This window comes from Artemia sp. Qi Xiang Cuo, chromosome 12 (genome assembly GCF_049724085.1).
Source record: "Artemia sp. Qi Xiang Cuo chromosome 12, ASM4972408v1, whole genome shotgun sequence".
NCBI lineage: Eukaryota > Metazoa > Arthropoda > Branchiopoda > Anostraca > Artemiidae > Artemia > Artemia sp. Qi Xiang Cuo.
Window position 1 is genome coordinate 40,905,649 of NC_142805.1, and position 20,087 is coordinate 40,925,735.

Genomic DNA, 20,087 nt, shown 5'->3' on the forward strand with positions numbered 1-20,087 from the left:
ACGAAAATGAAGCGCAACAAGATCTGTGGCTAAAATACATGAGACGACACGCTTCACAACAAATCCCAACTGAAAATAATGGTGGTGCTAAAGGTCAGGATTTAAAGATCTTCTCTGTCTTTTAAGAACCAAGGTGATTGGAGGGCAAGCAGCTTCCTTTCCGTCATCTTTTTGCGACCAAGCTGCCCCTGTGGCCGCATGCCACTGGATCAAAACTCAAGATGAGTGTTTGTGGCTTCAAAACCCACACATTCTATGCTATGCTATTTTCGACATAGTTGAAAAAAAAAAATTTAAATATTTTTACTATTATAACTTTAATAAATCAAATAACATTAACATTTTGATTACTAAATATCAGCATATGTACATTAAACTGACAATACACATTCATTTGTATTTTCTTTAGTAAAGTGCAAATTATGTTCTGGCCTTGGGAAGGCATAGGGGGTTTTAAGCCCAACTTATGTTAATTTCTGCCCGTTTGAGTTTGAATCGGTTATTTATTGTAATTTCTGTTCGTTTTGGGTTTCATTTATTTATCATTGCTGATTTCCGGTAGTTTCACGCTTCGTAGATTATTTGAATTTATTTTTGCTCATTTTTTTGTTTAATGGAGTTCTTTACTTTTCTTTGAAAAACTTATTTTGTGGAAAAAGTTTCTTTAATTAATTTCTGTTCGTTTTATATTGACATAGTCTTTTCAGGGAAAAAGTAAATAATACTTTAAATCTTTTCGTTTTTTTAAAACTTTATAGTTTGGCCGGTTATTCGTATGCTGGAGAAAAATTTTCAGCAATTTTTAACTACATACACCCTTTTAAAAAATAGGACACAAATAGTAGTGTTTAATTTCGTTTCATACCTCCTCTAGTTGACCTGACATGGAAAACGTGATACCATTCGCAAAAAAAAATCTGCTTACTTTCTTTGATAGGTTGGATACACTTACGCTATTTTGAGTTGGTTAAATTTTGATAGCAGAAGTAGCCCCGAAAGTTTGAACATAATACCCAGTCGTTATTGGGGTACTGCTGAGATGCCTTATTGAGTATTAGCATGAACACAGTGCATTTTGATTTAATCTTAAGGCAGAATTTAGTTTTTAAACATAAAGGCAAATGGGGGGGGGGGTGGCATGGGAGGGAGATTAGTTGCCCTCTAATCACTTTCGACTATTAAAAAGGGCATCAGCCCTTTCTATCTTCAATCAAATGAGCCCTTTTCGAAGATCCTACGACAACTCCTTCGATACGAAGCGCCTGGTCTAAACAACAACAACAACAAAATCATATATTATACCCACATCTATCTTTACTATAAAAATTTCAAGCCTTCCAATCACTTTCGACTATTAAAAAGGGCAGTAGGCCTTTCGACTTGCAATCGAATGAGCCCTTTTTGAGTTTCTACCACAACGCTTTCTACAAACATCTTCTATGCCCCCAGGGCATAAATTACAACCCTTAGCCTAAGGGCCGTGAGGGATGTTGTCATCCTCTAAGAGATAATTTCCAGAACTTTCAACTACGTTAAACAAAATGGATATCTCAAAATTTTGATTGGATGTGTTTGGGAAAATAATTTATTCGCTTTCCCGTTACTTTCAACTATTAAAAAAGGCACTAGCCCTTCAATTTCCAATCAAATGAGCCCTTTTGAAGCTGCTACGACAGCGATTTCAATAAAAACCCTATTCGCCCCCAGGGCATAACTTAAAACCCTTGCCCTGAGGGCTGGGGGGGAGAGAGTTGTCACCCTCAGAGACCTAATTTCCAGAACTTTCTAATACTTTGAACACAATGGCTATCTGAAAATTTTCATTGGATGTGTTTAGGAGAATGGTGCGCGTGAGAGGGTGGTTGGTTACCCTCCAATCCCTTTCGACTATTAAAAAGGGCACTAGCCCTCTCAATTCCCAATTGAATGAGCCCCTTTTGAAGTTTCTACGACAACTCTAACTATAAAAACTTATATGTCCCTAGGGCACATCTTACAACCTTTGCCCTTGAGGCTCTGGGGTGTTCGACATCCCTAAATATATAGTTTCCAGAACTTTCAACTACGTTGAACAAAATGGTTATATCTAAACTGTGATTGAATATGTTTGGGGAAATGGTGGGCGTGGGAGGGGGGTCAATTATTCTCTAATCCCTTTCGACTATTAAAAAGGGCAATTTCAATTTCCAAACAAATGAGCCCTTTTTGAAATTTCTACAACAACTTTATATATAAACCTTATATGCACCCAGGGCATAACTTACAACCCTTGCACTGAGGGCTCTGAGGAGGTTATCATCCTAAAAGACCTAATTTCCAGAACTTTCGACTACGCTGAATAAAATGGATATTTAAAAATTTTGATTGGTTGTGTTTGGGTAAATGGTGGGCGTGAGAGGGGGGTTAGTTGCCCTTCAAGTACTTCGACTATTAAAAGGGCACTAGCCCCTTCAATTTCCAATGGAATGAGCCCTTTTTTATGTTTTTACAACATCGCTTTCCATAAGAACCTTACAGGTTCCCAGGGCTTAACTTACGACCGTTGCCCTGAAGATTTTGGGGGGAAGGGTTGTCATCCTTAAAGACCTAATTTCCAAAACTTTCAACTAGGTTCAATAAAATGGCTATCTAAAAAAGGCGGGCGTGAGAGGGGGGTTAGTTGCCCTCCAATCACTTTCGACTATTAAAAAGGGCACTAGCACTTTGAATTTCCAATCAAATGAGCCCTTTTTCAAGTTTCTACGACAAAGCTTTCAATAAAAACCTTATATGCCCCAGGGCATAACTTATAACCCTTGCCGTGAAGATTTTGGGGGGAGTGTCCTGCTCGAGGGTATAATTTCCTGAACTTTAAACTGCGTGGGACAAAATTGCTATCTCAAAATTTTTATTGGATGTGTTTGGAGAAATGATGGGCTTGGAAGGGGTGTTAGTTGCCTTCCAATCACTTTCGACTATTAAAAAGAGCTCTAGCTATTTCAAATTCCAATCGAATAAGCCCTTTTTGAAGTTTCTACGACAACACTTTCTATAAAAACTTATATGCCCCCAGGGCATAACTTACAACTCTTGCCCTGAGGGCTGTGGGGGAGTTCCCTCCTCAAAAACATAATTTTTATCTGGAAATCAACTACGCTGAACAAAATGGATATCTAAATATTTTGATTGGATGTGTTTGGGGAAAAGATGGGCATGAGAGGGGGGTTAGTTGCCCTCAAATCACTTTCGACTATTAAAAACGGCACTAGACCTTTGAATTTCCAATCCAATGAGCCCTTTTTGAAGTTTCTACAACAAAGATTTCAATAAAAACTTATATGTCCCCAGGGCATAGCTTATAAACCTTGTCCTGAAGACTGTGGGGGGAGTGTCCTGCTCAAATGTATTATTTCCTGAACTTTAAACTGTGTGGAACAAAATGGCTATCTAAAAATTTTGATTGGATGTGTTTGGGGAAATGGTGGGCGTGGAAGGGGTGTTAGTTGCCTTCCAATTACTTTCGACTATTAAAAAAGGCAATAGCCATTTTAATTTCTAATCAAATGAGCCCTTTTTGAAGTTTCTAGGACAACGAGTTCTATAAAAACCTTATATGCCCCCAGGGCATAGCTTACAACCCTTGCCCCAAGGGTTGTGGAGGAGTGTCCTCCTCAAAAACATATTTACTACCTGGAAATCAACTACGCTGAACAAAATGACTATCTCAAAATTTTGATTGGATGTGTTTGGGGGAATGATAGGCGTGGGGGGGAGCTAGTTGCCCTCCAATCACTTTCGAATATTAAAAAAGGCAGTAGCCCTTTGAATTTCCAATCGAATGAGCCTGTTTTGAAGTGTCTACGACAACGCTTTATATAAAAACCTTACATGCCCCTAGGGCACAACTTACAACTCTTTCCCTGAGGGCTATGGGAGAGTGTCCTCGTCAAAAACAAAGTTTCTATCTGAAAATCAACTACGCTGAACATAATGGCTATCCTAAATTTTCGATTGGATGTGTTTCAGGAAATGGTGGGCGTGGAGGGGTGTTAGTTGCCTTCCAGGGCACAAGCCACTCCAATTTCAAAATGAATGAGCCCTTTTCGAAGTTTCTACGACAACTTCTTCAATACGAATGGCCCTGCTCTAAAGGAAAAAAATAATAAATGATATATTGTGCCAACATCGTTCTTATACGCCCCCAGGGCATAACTTAAAACCCTTGCCCCGAGGGTTGTGGGGGAGTGTCCTCCTGAAAAACATATTTTCTATCTGGAAATCAACTATGCTGAACAAAATGGCTATCTCAAAATTTCGATTGGATGTGTTTGGGGGAATAATGGGCGTGGGGGGGGGGGCTAGTCGTCCTCCAATCACTTTCGACTATTAAAAAGGGCACTATCCACTCCAATTTCCAATCGAATGAGCCCTTTTCGAAGTTTCTACGACAACTCCTTCGATACAAAGTGCCCGGGTATGGAGAAAAAATAAATAAATAATACATTGTGCCAACATCGTCCTTTACTTAGGCAGCGCTTGCGCTGCCTAAGTAAAGGCATATATATATATATATATATATATATATATATATATATATATATATATATATATATATATATATATATATATATATATATATATATATATATATATATATATATATATATATATATTCGGTTATTTCAAATATGGAAGTAAATAGTGACATAATGGTTGCAGTGACAGTTATTTATCTAGGATATGACTTCATTTACTCTCAGATTCGAGCTACATCCACATCATACATATTATGAATATTAAATTCAAATAATATGTAACAGCGCAGTGGATAAGGCCGCGCTTGAGGTTCAATCCCAGCTGTTGCAAGGAAGTTGCTAAGGTTACAGGGAATTTTTTTTCTGCTATTTTTAACAGAGCAGATTTTTATTTACTTACAAAAAAAATAAAAGGATTCATATTTTGCAGTCAATGCCTGCTACTGCTGACGCTTGATGTTTTGTGCTGATTGCTTTATAGTCTTCAGATTTCAAAATCCCCTGCTTTGCTATTTGAAATTTGATACTAGATTGTGGACCGTATCCTGCGTTATAACCAAACTGTCTCATACCACTGCTTACTCTGTTCCTGTTTTGTAGTTTAAATCGGGTAAGAAATGAAAGGTCAACTCAAGCCACCTCGTGAACTAAGGTCAGACAGCTCACTCCAATTTTCTGTACCAGAATCTGTTTCTGAGGCACTACTCATGCTCACTAGCCACACAAATAGTATAAAAATCAAACATAAAATGCAAGCAGATTCACTGCAACCAGAAAACCTTAAATCTTCAGTGAAAGGGTTACTTGATGACATCATATTGGCTAAGATCTCTTCACAGGTAGATGAGGCAGTGATTAAAATGAAAGAGGAGCATACATTCATGCAACACGATGTCACTATCTCTTCTGATAAGCTGGATGCAACCAAGCAGGATGTATATGCTGGCCTCAACCTAAATCTTAGTAATCTAGGGGATAAAATCCTTGAAAGCTATAACAGCCGCATATTTTCTTTTGAATCTTCTTTGGCTACTTTGGAGTCATCCATAAAAGACCTTGAAAGCTATTTCAGGCCTATTTAGTCCAACCTGGCAAGATCAAATGACCGTTTTGAACAGCAGGGTTTAAGTGGGCAAATCATAGTTTTTGGGATGAAAGGAGATATCTTCATCGAAAACTCTGAAAGTTGACTCATGTCACTATGTGCTGGGAAATTTCCTGGTATACCAATTATTCAGTCTTATGTTGTATCAGCCAAAAGAATTGGCAAACCATCTGCAAAACCCAGACCCATAGTTGTAGAATTTTGCAACTTACGAGTTCGTCAACTGCTTCTCAGACAAAAGAAGGATTTGAAAGGATCTGGGATACTATTTTCTGAGACACTTACAAAACCACGCTTACAACTTCTCTCATATGCCAAGTCAAAGCTTGGCTTACGTTATGTTTGGTCCAGTAAAGGTGATCTCCTGTATAAAACCCAATCTGGAAGAGTGGTTAATTTTAATGATTAGAATGAAATTGATTTATGTGCTGCAAGTGCAGAAAATTAAAGTGATGGATTTATATTTATTTTGTTATAATATATTCAATTGTTTCTGTAGGAATTTACATGATGTTCTTAAAATATTCCTCTATTATTCTTTACTGTCTTCACATAATTTTGACAGGTGCCATGTTACACTTTGGGCCAATAGTTTAAATGATATGTCCCTTCCCAATAATATTTCTTTATGTTTGTTTGTGATTCTGTCACCTTCATGTTGCCTGCTTTCTATTATATTCTTGTCATGTCAATATACTTGTAAGTCACATAATTTTAACTGGTCACACATTATTGTTTGTGCCAATACTTGGAATAATGTGTGCCTTCAAACAGATTTTTCTGTATGTTTGTTTGTTATCCTTTCACCATCATGTAGCTTGGCTTCTATAATATTTTTGTCATGTCAGCACATTTGCAGCTCACATAATTTTGACTGGTCCCATATTACATTTTGGGCAAATATTATGAATAACATATGCCATCCCACTGTTATTTCTTCATGTTTGATTGTGATGCTATCACATTCACGTAGGCTGATTGTTTTCCTATTTTTGTCATTTCAGCATAATTGCAGCTAATTAATCTTGACTGGTTCCACATTATACTTGGGGCAAATACTTTGATGAATATGTGCCATCCCTCTATTATTTCCTTATCTGGGTTTCTGATCCTATTACCTTCTTGTAGCCTGAATTCTATCATATTTTTATCATGTCAGCACACATACAGCTCACATAATTTTGACTCTTCCCATATTATATTTTGGGCCAATACTTTGAATAATATATGCCATCTCATTAATATTATTTATCTTTCTTTGTGATCCTATCACCCTTGTGTAGCCTGAATTCTATAATATTTTTGTCATGTCAGCACGCATGCAGCTCACATAATTTTGACTGTTCCCATATTATACTTTGGGCCAATACTTTGAACAATATATGCTATCTCATTGATATTTCTTAATCTTTGTTTGTGATCCTATCACCCTTTTGTAACCTGAATTCTATCATATTTTTGTCATGTCAGCAGATATGCATCTCACATAATTTTTTACAACCCATATTACACTTTGGGCTAAAATTTTGAATAATATGTGTCATTCCATTGATATTTATTTAAATTTTTTTGTGATCCTATCACCTTCATGTAGGCTGGTTACTATCTTATTTTTGTTTCATGTCAGCATACTTACAGCTAACATAATTTTTACTGGTCCCAAATTACAAATTGAGCCAATACTTTGAATAAAATGAGCCCTCCTACTGATACCAATTTATGTTTGTTTGAGAACCTTTCACCTTCATGTAGCCTAATTTCTATTATTTGTTTGTCAGTCCAGCATGCTTGCAGCTCACGTTATAGCAACTGGTGTCACATTATACTTTGGCCCAATACTTTGGATAATTTGTGCAATCCCACTGATATTTCTATGTGTGCATTTGTTATTTGTGATAAATCTTTTTAATTTTCATTTGGTTTTGAATTCTCCTGTTCACAATTCAGTAATCTTTGATTAATTAAGCAGTGCTGGTAAACAAGAGGCACACACATTTGACCCTCTCTTTAAATCTATGGTTAATTCTAGCTGCAATTATCACACTACCATTGATTATCGTGATAAAATTATACCCTCACTGTCTTTAAATTGTAGTTTTAATATATTTTGTTTGAACGTGCGTGAGATAAGAGATAAGTGGGATTGTCTGGAATCATATTTGTGGTCCGATAATTCTTGCCCTTTTGATGTAATAGGTTTAACAGAAACATGGTTATCTGATGGTGAAAAATTTACAGCCTATGATATGCATGGTTATGTTGCTGTCCATATCCCTAGAATGGTAACATAGAGCTCATGGGGTATTTCTTTTTCTATAAAGTCTGATATTGAATTCAGTAGAAGGTCTAACCTTAAATCCTTTTTTACCTCCGTAGTGTCTAATAGTAGGACACTTGATCCTTTTATCATTGATCTAAAAAGTCAGTTTGCATGCGAAACTGTTTGTTTGTTTTATAAGCCCCCTCCTTTTCCAACACATATGTTCTGCGATTTGCTTGATCAGCTTTCTTGTGTGGGGTCTTTCTCTAAAAAACGTATTTGTGTTTTAGGAGATTTTAATTGTAATATGTTAAATATTGGATCAAGAGATGAATGTGACCATCTCTTTGATGTGCTTTCTTCTTCTGGGCTACCTGCTTCAATTTTTTTCCTTCTCGTGTTGACCCTACCAGAAATTCCGCCACTTTAATAGATAATATTTTCATTTCTCATTCTCCTAATTTGAAGTTTACTTCTGGTCTTGTTTTCATTGATCTTTCTGATCTCTGCCCTATTTATGTTTCACTTTTTGTGCCTCAAACTGAGAGTGCTGTGGATGAGCGGGTTGAGTTTTCTTTTAGGACTTTCACAGATAAAGAAATTTCTAATTTAATACATAGTCTTCAGAGTAATGATTGGTCTAGTGTTCTTGAAGCTAATGATGTTGAATGTGCAACGAGTTTATTTTTGTGTCGTATGGGAGCTCTGTTGGATAAGCATTTTCCTCTTAGAAAGAGGCCAAGGAATTCCACACCCAAATGCCCATGGATGTCTAGAAGTCTGATCAATGCTACACATATAAAGGCGTCTCTGTTCAAGGCTGCATGTAGAAGTAAGACACAGGATGATCTTTTGAAGTATAAACTTTATAAAAATGTGCTTACTTCTTCAGTACGTACAGCCAAAAAACTCTATTTTTCACGTCAAATTGATGAGTGTAAGGGGAATTTGCGAAAGGTTTGGACAGTAGTTAATGAAGCTCTTTATCGCAAGAAACTCGAACAGCCCCCGCCATACCATTACAGGAGAGTTGATGGATGTTTTGTGGACAAAAATTCTTATGCAAGGGCCTTCAATTCGTATTTCACCACACTTGCTTCTGTTCCTATCCCACACCAAAGTAGAATAAGTACTTTTTCCTTAGCAGAAAAGTTATTTTTCCTTTCCCCATGCAGTGATACCAAAGTTTCTAATATTATTTTTCAGCTTTCAAGTAGCCGTTCAGTTGATGCTTTTAGTTTGAGCTGTAATGTTCTTAGAAATTGGTAAGCTTGTTTCTAGCCCCATCTCACACATAACTAACCTCTCTCTTTCTTCTGGTGTTTTTCTTCATTTATTTAAAGTTGCTAATGTTGTACCTCTGTATAAAAAAAGTGATTCATCGCTAATTTCAAACTATAAGCCTATTTCTCTTTTTCCCGTTCTAAGGTTGTTGAAAAAGCAGTGTATTGTAGACTCTCTTCATTAGTATTTAGTACTAATACGACTGTAGGAAATTCTCTCATAACTAACCATCAGTATGGTTTCATCCCAGTTTTTCTACCTTGCATGCACTTTCAGATGCAACAGAGTTTGTGCGTGTTAACCTTGACAAGGGCTTGTGCGTTTTGGGTCTATTTCTTGACTTTTCAAAGGCATTTGATATGGTCGTTCACTCTGTTCTTTTGTCTAAATTATCTTTATTTGGAAAGCATGGAGTCCCACTTGAATGGTTTAGGTCTTGCCTCTCAGGGAGATCTCAGTATGTTTCGATTAATGATACTTCTTCCTCTACCTTGCCTATTTTGAAAGGCATCCCACAGGGCTCTGTGCTTGGACCACTTTTGTTTTTAATTTATATTAAAAGATTGGTGCTGGTCAAATGGTATGACTCTCAACGGCCAAAAAAGTGCCATTGTACACTTCAGGACCCCTTATCGTATGAGAGACGTAAGGGAGCCAATAATCCTGACTTATGGGAATGATATTATATATGCGGTATATAATTTATACCGCAAGCTACTATTGTGAAATTTCTTGGTGTGTATCTTGACTATTTTCTTTCTTTTAAATCCCATATAGCTCATATCCACTCCCTTGTCCTCCGCCAATCTTCAATGTTACACAGGGTTAACTCATTTCTTCCCCCAGAAGTTATGCTTTCTCTTTATTATGCTTTTATTTTTCCTTACCTTTCTTATCGCTGTTCTGTCTGGGGTAGTACTAATAAATCTGTTCTCTGCTCACTTCAAAGAGCCCAAAATAGGGCTGTGAAGGCTAATTTTCTTCTACCTCGGTTTTACCCTTTTTCTGATTTTATATTGATGCTGGAATAGCTACACTGGATCGTATTGTGGGTAAAAGTTACCTTTATTTAGCGCATTCTGCTTTGCTAGGTACACTTCCACCATCACTGCAGCCTTGTTTACTACTTTCAGGCTCAGGTAGGCGCTCTCCTTTATAACGCAGCTTTTCTTGAGAATTCATTTTACCCTAACAATCACAAACAACAGCCAAGGGGTCTCCTGTTTTTCAATCAGCTCGACTATGGAACTCCATCCCTTCTGATGTTCCTTAATTTGTTTCTGTAAATGCAGTTTCTTATTAAATGTTTCCATTTTAATTTTTTTTCTATCCGAATTTGCATGCCTTTCTTCTCTTTATTTAATATGTTTTTCAGATTTTAAAATATTTTTTAAGTCTATCCTAATTTTTTTATCTCTTTTCTTCATTAATTTTTTTTCGGTTATATGTTGTGTTTCCTTCTATATCCCCTATTTCATAAATGTCCTTGTATTGTTCCAGTGTATTTTTTTGTTGTTTTTTTATGTGCTTGTATATGTATGTGCTTTATTGCATGCGCTTTATAAAAGTGTTTTATTTTGTTTTGCTGGTCCTTTACAAGCTAAGCTTCTTGGGCATGTAAAAACCTTACGTTTTGTAATTGTTTTCTTATAGCATTAATAAATTGATTGATTGATTGATTAGTAGTTTATCTCACTCAGGCTAGGCTGATTATCTGAGAGCCCACACAGAAAAACCAGTTTTAAACAGATCAAACTTCTTGAACACAGTCGGGATAACACGCAAGTGTTGAATATTTCTTGGGTTGGTGTTCAAAGAAGTTCACCTTTTTTATAATATTTTCTGGGAAGACTTTAAAAATTTCGCTTTCAATCAGATCAGAATTCAGACAGCGATACCATCTGGTCGTTTTGCTTGATAGAATTTACCGTTTCTGTGAGAACTTAACTCCAAAAATCTTGCTACACTACTTTAAAAAGCACTTTCTTTGACAACCAGTAGTAAAACTCGTAGGGTTAATTAAAGAAAGCAATACCTTTACAGAAGAACTCAAAAATAGTTGCTCTTCAGTTTGGGAAGTGATTAGAGGAATACGACACGTTGCTTCTGGTCCCTTGTCTTTCTTTTTCAATGCTACTTCAATTGCGCCAATTAAATCTAAACATAAAATAATATAGATTTTCATTAAAATCAAATGCAATAATTCATGCATTACACGTTATGGTTGTAAAAAGAAATGTATACGCAATAAAAAAAGACAACTATTGGAATGTCTGCAAAAAATACATGTTCTCAACAGCAACTTGATACCTATCTAGTACAGCAATACAATTTTCGGAAAATCTAGAAGTGCTCCTTTGCCCTCACCCGCGCATGCCCAAGTGATTACCTGGTCTTTCATCTATACAAAGATCTGCAAGCGGGAAGTCAGAACTTTGTCGAGCACCTTTGTCTCCTGTACCAAATGATTTTTAATGCTGGGACTGTTCCAGACCTATTCTGCACGGGTGTTATTACTCCTGTACTAAAATGGGAAAAGACGAGGAGCAGTGTTCTTCTTACCTCCCAATAGCCTTTGCGCCTATACTGTGCAAGTTATTTGAATTGCTTGTTGTAAATAGGCTTAGTGCTATATGTGACACGCCGGATAACCAATTTGGTTTCAAGAAGAAAATGAGTAGAGAACACGCGCATTATTTGATTGCTAATTTGTTGATTGACGCCGATGATTCAAATGAGACTTTGTATTTTGCCGGTCAAGATGTCAACCGCGCGTTTGACTCGTGTGTGCACCCTCAGATATTGTTGTCAGCTCGGAAACGTGGCGTGGATAAGTCTACTATACGCGCACTGAGGAATATGTATAGTAATTTAAAAGCGCGTGTAAATGTACCATGTGTTAATGCTTTAACCCTATCTTCTAGTCTTATACCCGTAGAGAAGGGAATACGCCAAGGAGCACTTACTTCACCACTGCTATTCAATAATAGTATTATTTCATCGCAAGAACCGGTTCAGTCTACATGTATCTTTAGAGGTCTTAATGTTTCGCTGGTCGATTATGCCGACGACATTTTGAACGCGAGTAGAACAGTTGTAGGCATGAAAGAGACTTTCCGTGTTTTTAAGAAAGAGTATGCTAACATAGATCTTTCTTTCAATCCCCAGAAGAGTCAAGTTCACGTATTTAATAGCCGCGTTAAAGATAGTGTACCAGTTGATGTTATTTTCGGAATTTATACGACTAAGTCTTTGTTTAAGATTATGTATCTCGGCCTTCCAATTTGTAACGATCTTAAAGAAACCCGCGATTGCCTTGTTTCGTTGTTTGCTGTAAAGACACGCAGAGATTATGGAATTCTCGTTTAAATGAAGTGCCACTTCAACCCTTTTCTACTTGCAAGGGTGTATAATGCTTTTCTTTTGCCACATGTGCTAGCCCTATCTCCGTTTTGGAAAATATTTACCTCGTCTGATCGCCGCAATGTTCGGTCTATTTTCTACAGATACAGCAAGTATCTGCTTCGTCTTCCAGTTTGGACGAGGAATTCGAATATATCTCTGAAGTATGGTATAGCCGACCCGCTTATAGCTGTACTGAATCGCCGTGTTCGATTTGCAAAGGCGTTTGAACCAAGCCTCTCTTCATTATGTGTCGCAATAACTTAAATTTGTCTTTTTTGTTTGTCGTAGGAATGTTCTTAATCTTGTTTTTCTGTAGTTGAGTTTTCTTCGGATATTTTGTTGTTATTTGATATTACTTTTTTTTCTTTTCTTGTACTCCATTTACAGCATTTTGTATGTTTAATAATGGGTAATAAAATAATAATAATAATAATACCATTATAAAAAATTAACTTGTTATTGTTTTTCTCTCCTTTAATACAGTGTTTCCAAATGCGCAGTATGTGTGCCCCCCGAAGGGAACGAGAAGATCTTGGTAGGGTTACCCGTTGCACCGGAGTTTGACAGGGGGGGGGGGTAAGAGTTGCATCAGAGTTTACTCCGGATGTACACCTGTACCGTAAAAGTAACAAGATATTGGACGCGGAACCGCATCTCCAACTGAAATTAACAAACAGGAAATTATGATGATCTTTCATCTCAACACAAATATTCTTCTTCTTTTCCTTGATCGAAATAAATGTCAACCGTAGTACAACTTTCATTTGTATGTACCAAGGAAATAGAAAAAATATATATATATTTGGATTGTTATAAAATATATTTATTTTTTCGAACAGGGGCACTCAGCGTTACGAAAATTAAAGACATGGGCAAATATATCCCTATGCCAAAATTGGGAAAATACTGCTGTAATTAACGAATAGATGTCGCCAAAGTTTCAGAGGGGATATCCCTTTCCGGCACGAATTATGAAATCGTCAGAAAATTCCCCTTTTTTGCGTTTCCTATGTCCCTGGACTGACCAATATTGAACTAAAAAAAAATTTATTCCAACTACGAAATGAAATATAAGACCTGGTAGACCTGGTACAAACCACTTTGACACATGTGCAGAAAAAACCTCACTTCTGGTGAAAAGAACTAAACCAGTTCTTCGGGTAGTTCATGGACTTAGGAAATTTGCAAACTGAACACAGCCATTTTGTGCGATGGGGCCAATCTTTGTACAATATTGAGCATGTCTTCTTGGAGTACCCTGAACAGGTAAGAGCTTTGATTGATCCAATTTCTTTTCATGAGGAACGTAAGGCTTCAATTTGGGGATAACTTGCGATTTTCTGGATGGCTAACCTCTCTCGCCCTTATACGAATAACTTCAAACGAAACCAGCGACAACACAACATCTAAAGTCCTTCAACGTCATCTTGTTATAATCTGGTATAGTGGACAACTTGAACAAGACAAAGGCATTGACCATTGTAATGTTGATGAAGTACCATAGTAGGCGGTACCACCACTTTCTGCTTTTCCTGTCTATCGCATAGAGAGACTTGAACATATCAGCTTTTTTCATGCATCCCATAAACTTGTTGTACTTGGACAACCAAGTTTGGGCATGTAACTTGGGTAACAGATCCATCTTTGTCCTTCCTAATGATCTGTGTCACTTCTCCTCCTTTATAAATCGTCAAATTAAGTTGTATACATCGTTTATCCTTCCACCGTAAACAGTGGATTCCATCTGACCTCACAGCATAGTCTGAATCACCTTGTCTAAGCTCTTTTTCAGTTTTGAGTTTGGGTTTACCTTTACGGTTTGCACGAACTGTAGGTTTAATAAACTGATAAAATTGTCAAAATAAATGTGATATTTTTTGCCTTCTAATCCCGTCGTAAGATCTATAACTACTCGTTCTTCAAGTCCAAAATCGGTAGTGTCAGCAAGACTCGGTGAAGGAATCAACATCTTTGACTTCAAATGTCTTACTCCACTTCTTCTCTATGACTCGAAGGGGAAGATAATCTTTGTCGTTACTTGATTCTGGCTTGTAGTTTGCTTCTGTTACTCCGTACACTTGATTAGCGGTTTTGTCGTCACTTGATGATAGCTCTCAAGCCAGTAAGTTGCTCAGTGATTCAGCATTTTAAACTGGAAGGTCCGGCAACCAATCATAAGCATCATCCTCTGATAACATGTCAAGTTCGGATTCTGGATCTGAAGGTATGTCATCAAAACACTTTGAGATATCCTGTGTCTGCAAAGGACGGCCTGCCATAACGATTTAGCTGAAAAAGAGTAAATTTAATTTGAGATTTTAGATACTAGACCAAGTATTTTAGAAATTGCTTGGGTTTTATTTTTTTTTTTTTTTTTTTTTGTGCTGGCGAAATGGTGTCAAGCTCAAACCACTCCAAAAAAACAAGAAACAACTTTTTAGCATATGTTACAAGGTGGTCATCAGGGATGGCCAGCCTCTCATGTCCAATATCTTCTTATCGTGCTTGTATCTGAAACTGTGATGATACTAGCTCGTACTCTACTACACAAAGAACAAATTGGAAGGAAAACAATAATAAAGATATAATAATTACCAAGTATTTTGAGTTTTCTTACTTTTCCTTAAAAACAGCACGGGGTCCCATCGAAATATTGAGCTATGCCTCACTAAGTATCAATTAGGCTGCCCATAAAATTTCACCCGTCAGATAGCGTTGCTTGGCATATGCTAGACCAATGGTTTCTTATTTTAACCACCTATGTTTCATGGAAAAAATATGAAAAGGTGGTTTGACTGAGGAACCACATCGTTGGAAAGGGATATCAGATAAATTTTCAGAGATATTGGGAGAGAGAGGGAATCCGACGGGAGGGCTGCATATAATTACAAGCTTTTTTTTTCTTGACAGATTCACACAAATGTAAGTAAGCATTCCACCAAAGTACCCTGAAATCATACCATGAAGAAGGGGCAGGAACATCCAATCAAGTCATTGGATCTAACACTAGTTACAACTGAAAATCATATCCACATAGTGCCTCAATTTTGAATAATTTATGTACAGCTTAGAGAACAAATACTCGCAAATACGTCATGTAAATTCCAAATATCTCTAAATAAAAATCAAGAAAAACGAAAACCTTCGTTCTGTCACAGAATTTACTTACTTTAGACCAACTTTAAGCAGAAATTTTCACAGGCCAAAATCTATTAGCTTGTACATTTCTCATCAAAGTTTTGTCCCACCACCTGATAAATTAAAAGAAACAAAGGTGATCGAAACAAAGGTTGGCACGCGGCAGGCTTCTATATATAGATTCTCACTGTCTCTTGTCTTCTAAACGCAGAAAATTTTAGACTTTTCTTGATGTCATGACGTCCAAATGGACCTGAAATTAGTAGTGTTGCCTTTGTAAAATTACATTTATTTTTATTGGACCCTTAACTTTTGCCTCGGCTTGTCTTTTGTCATTATGAAAGACATTTCGCCGAACCTCTGTTTCATTTAATTGTTCAGGTGATGGGTCAAAAACTTCTTTTTCTTCTAACGATTGGTCTAGTCCAGGTTTTTGATTTTACAAGGTATGGAAGGCATTGACGACCACCTTTGTTTTTTATAATTGTTCGGGAGGTGAGACAAAGACTGCAAATTTTGGTTTTTTGGGCCTTTCAACAGACATTATATTATATAAATAACTATTTTGTTGGAGACTCAACAATCTTATTTATGCTATGCATGACATCATATAAGAAAATACTTATTTGATGTCATAAGAAATACTTTTTATGCGAGAATATCCTAAGACACCAATTTTCCCGAAAAAGTATGGAGCCGTTTTCGAGAATATACATAAATAAATTTATACACAATCATTATTCGGGTTGCAGCGGTAGCTAGCAGCCTAGTAAGAGACGATCACGTCCAATTTTAAGAAATACAAAAACCCATAACTCCTAAAAAAAAGAGTCAGATCAAAACATAAAGTTCACCATTAGAACCACCTTGTCCGAAACCCCTAAATAGGAAACTTTCTGTCCCTTGGCTTGAACAGCAAGGGAAATACATGGGCATGAAAATCAAGAAAAGTGGCAGCTACTACAGCATTCTGCCTAAACGGTATCTTTTTTTCTTCCGAAGATAGCTTAGCACTTGAACATCGTAGAGTTATTCAACGGCTCATTTGAAAGGAAATTAATAAGGTTAAAGACCTTTTGTAATTTAAACAAGTTTTTTTTTAATAGAATCAATTTTTTACAAAAAAAACTGCATATTTCATGTTAGAGATCGATTAATGACGTCATAACCGTATAATAGTAAAGAACAAACTTTCAGCCCATAGTAACTAAAATAAGATTATAATTTCAGGTTAAAGATTGATCAATCATGTCATAATCATAGGTTGTATCCAGGTCGTCTCTTACTATTCCAACTAAGAAAAAACCATGGTATTTTCCCTGTTTGTAATATAGTTAGGATTTCGGTAAAGGGACGACAATAATGATCCCCAATGACAGAAATGACGACAGCAGCAATGAAAATGATGATGACGGTGATGACGTCAGGCTCCGGAAAAGTCTAAGGGTCATACGGCTCAGTGTTCTTTCAGTCTTCTCCTCCCACATAAATAGAACGATGCAGCCCTGAGATTGGCTTTGTTTACCCTTGAGGAAAATTCTATTCAGTAGCATTTCATTCCTCATTGAATGATCATCTCTGCTGTGCACTGTTTGTTAGCTAGCTGCTGACGTCATAACAGCGACTTTGATTTTTGAATACGGATAAATTTGATTTATATATATATATATATATATATATATATATATATATATATATATATATATATATATATATATATATATATATATATATATATATATATATATATATATATATATATATATATATATTAACATATATATATATATATATATATTTATATATATATATATATATATATATATATATATATATATATATATATATATATATATATATATATATATATATATATATATATATATATATATATATATATATATATATATATATATATATATATATATATATATATATATATATATATATATATATACAGTACCGGGAGCCCGGCAGCTTCGCCGCTGGTCTCCGGCCCTCGGCACATGGCAGGCTTCTATATATGGATTCTCGTTGACGCTTGTCTTCTAACCGCAGACAATTTGAGCCTTTTCTTGATGTCATGACGTCCAAATGGACCTTAAACTAGATGTAGTTCCTTCGTAAAATTACGTTTTTTTTTTTATTCGACCTTTAACTATTGCCTCGGCTTGTCTTTTGTCATTATGAAAGACATATCGCCGAACTTTTGTTTCTTTTAATGGTCCAAGTGGTGGGACAAAAACTTCTTCTTTTGCCGTGGCTTGTGTTTTGTCATTATAAAAGACATATCGCCGAACCTTCTTTTCTTTTAATTGCTAAGGTGGAGGGACTAAAACTTCTTTTTCTTCCAACGACCTATCTAGTCCAGGTGTTTGATTTTCAAAGGTACGGTAGGCATTGATGACCTTATCAATTCCAAAATCCAAAATCTAATCATCATCGCAATCATTTTCAATTGGTTTGGTTCATTACACCAATTGCCAGTGGCAATTTAATTGATAAAGTATTTGGAGAATGTTTGTCTAAACAAAGTTTCGATTTAATGAACGATCGAGTTATTTTAGCTTCAATCAACAAAGACGTTTCTAAAATAAATGAGAATATTGTCGATCGTCTTCCAGGAGAATATAGATCGTATAAAAGTTACGATTCTGCAAAAGATAAAGAAAAAGGAGGAATTGAAATTTTTAAACCATGAACACATGGTTTAAAAATAAAGAAAATACGATAGTTACGCTTTTGCGTAAATATTTCAGTAGGGATGTGGAATGGGACCCCGTCTGATTATTACTGAATTATGTAACAACATAATTAAGGCGAATATAATTACTGGGGAAAAATCGGGAAAAGAATTCCACATATCCCAAATTACAGTGGACTCTAGTAAAGGTCAACTTGGATGTACTGTTCAACGACATCAATTTCGAATTCAACCGGCATTTGCCATGACTATACATTAGTCGCGAGGGCAAACTTTTGAATTTGTTTTTAATCATGGAATGTTTATACGTTGTATTTTCTCGTTTGAGACAACGTAGCTTAAAAGTTCTGCTACCACCTGAAACGAACGAAAAAACATATAACAAAGTGTGGAAGGAAGTCCTGACAACTACCAACGAAAAGTCTTATTGTTAGAGTGATTTCTTTTTTGATCATCAATGCCCACCATACCTTTGTAAAAAACAAAAAAAAAAAAAAAAAAAAAAAAAACAAGGTTCGGCGATATATCTTTAATAATGACGAAATACAAGCAAAGGTAAAATGAAGTAAACAAATTGAAAATGATAGTGATGTTTATTTGGTCTTGGATTTAGGCATGAATAAGGTCATCAAAGCCTACAATACTTTCGAAAAATCAAACACCTGGATTAGAGAGGTTGTTGAAAGAAAAAGAGGTGTTAGTCCCTCCACCCTAGCAGTTAAAAGAAACGAAGTTTTGACGATATGTCTTTTATAATGACAAAACACAAGCCGAGGCAAAGAAGAAGTTTTTGTCCCACCGCGTGGACAATTAAAAGGAACAAAGGTTCGGTGATATGTCTTTCATAATGACAAAAGACAAGTTAAGGCAAGAGTTGGAGGTCCAATAAAAAAACAAAAAAAAACAACAAAGGAACTGCTTCTAATTTAAGGTCCATTTGGACGTCATGACATCAAGAAAAGGCTCAAATTGTCTTCAGTTAGAAGACAAGCGACAATGAGAATCTATAAGCCTGCCGTGTGCCAGGTGCCGCAGACCAGCGGCGAAGCCACTACGGGATATATATATATATATATATATATATATATATATATATATATATATATATATATATATATATATATATATATATATATATATATATATATATATTTATATATAGTACCGGGAGCCCGGCGGCTTCGCTGCTGGTCTCCGGCCCGCCGGCCGCGGACCGCGCCGCGCGCGCGCGCGCGCGCGCGCGCGCGCGCGCGCGCGCGCGCGCGCGCGCGCGCGCGCGCGCGCGCGCGCGCGCGCGCGCGCGCGCGCGCGCGCGCGCGCGCGCGCGCGCGCGCGCGCGCGCGCGCGCGCGCGCGCGCGCGCGCGCGCGCGCGCGCGCGCGCGCGCGCGCGCGCGCGCGCGCGCGCGCGCGCGCGCGCGCGCGCGCGCGCGCGCGCGCGCGCGCGCGCGCGCGCGCGCGCGCGCGCGCGCGCGCGCGCGCGCGCGCGCGCGCGCGCGCGCGCGCGCGCGCGCGCGCGCGCGCGCGCGCGCGCGCGCGCGCGCGCGCGCGCGCGCGCGCGCGCGCGCGCGCGCGCGCGCGCGCGCGCGCGCGCGCGCGCGCGCGCGCGCGCGCGCGCGCGCGCGCATATATATATATATATATATATATATATATATATATATATATATATATATATA

General features: G+C 37.3%; 1 protein-coding gene across 1 annotated transcript in view; it reads right to left on the reverse strand.

Moving 5' to 3' along the window:
• Nucleotides 1–20,087, reverse strand: part of LOC148946116 (BTB/POZ domain-containing adapter for CUL3-mediated RhoA degradation protein 3) — a 58,715-nt gene that overhangs the window by 14,253 nt on the left and 24,375 nt on the right. The window contains exon 4 of the mRNA XM_089097785.1: nt 11,199–11,320. Within this exon, the coding sequence (XP_088953911.1) occupies nt 11,199–11,320 (122 nt within the window). The remainder of the gene's footprint in view (nt 1–11,198; nt 11,321–20,087) is intronic.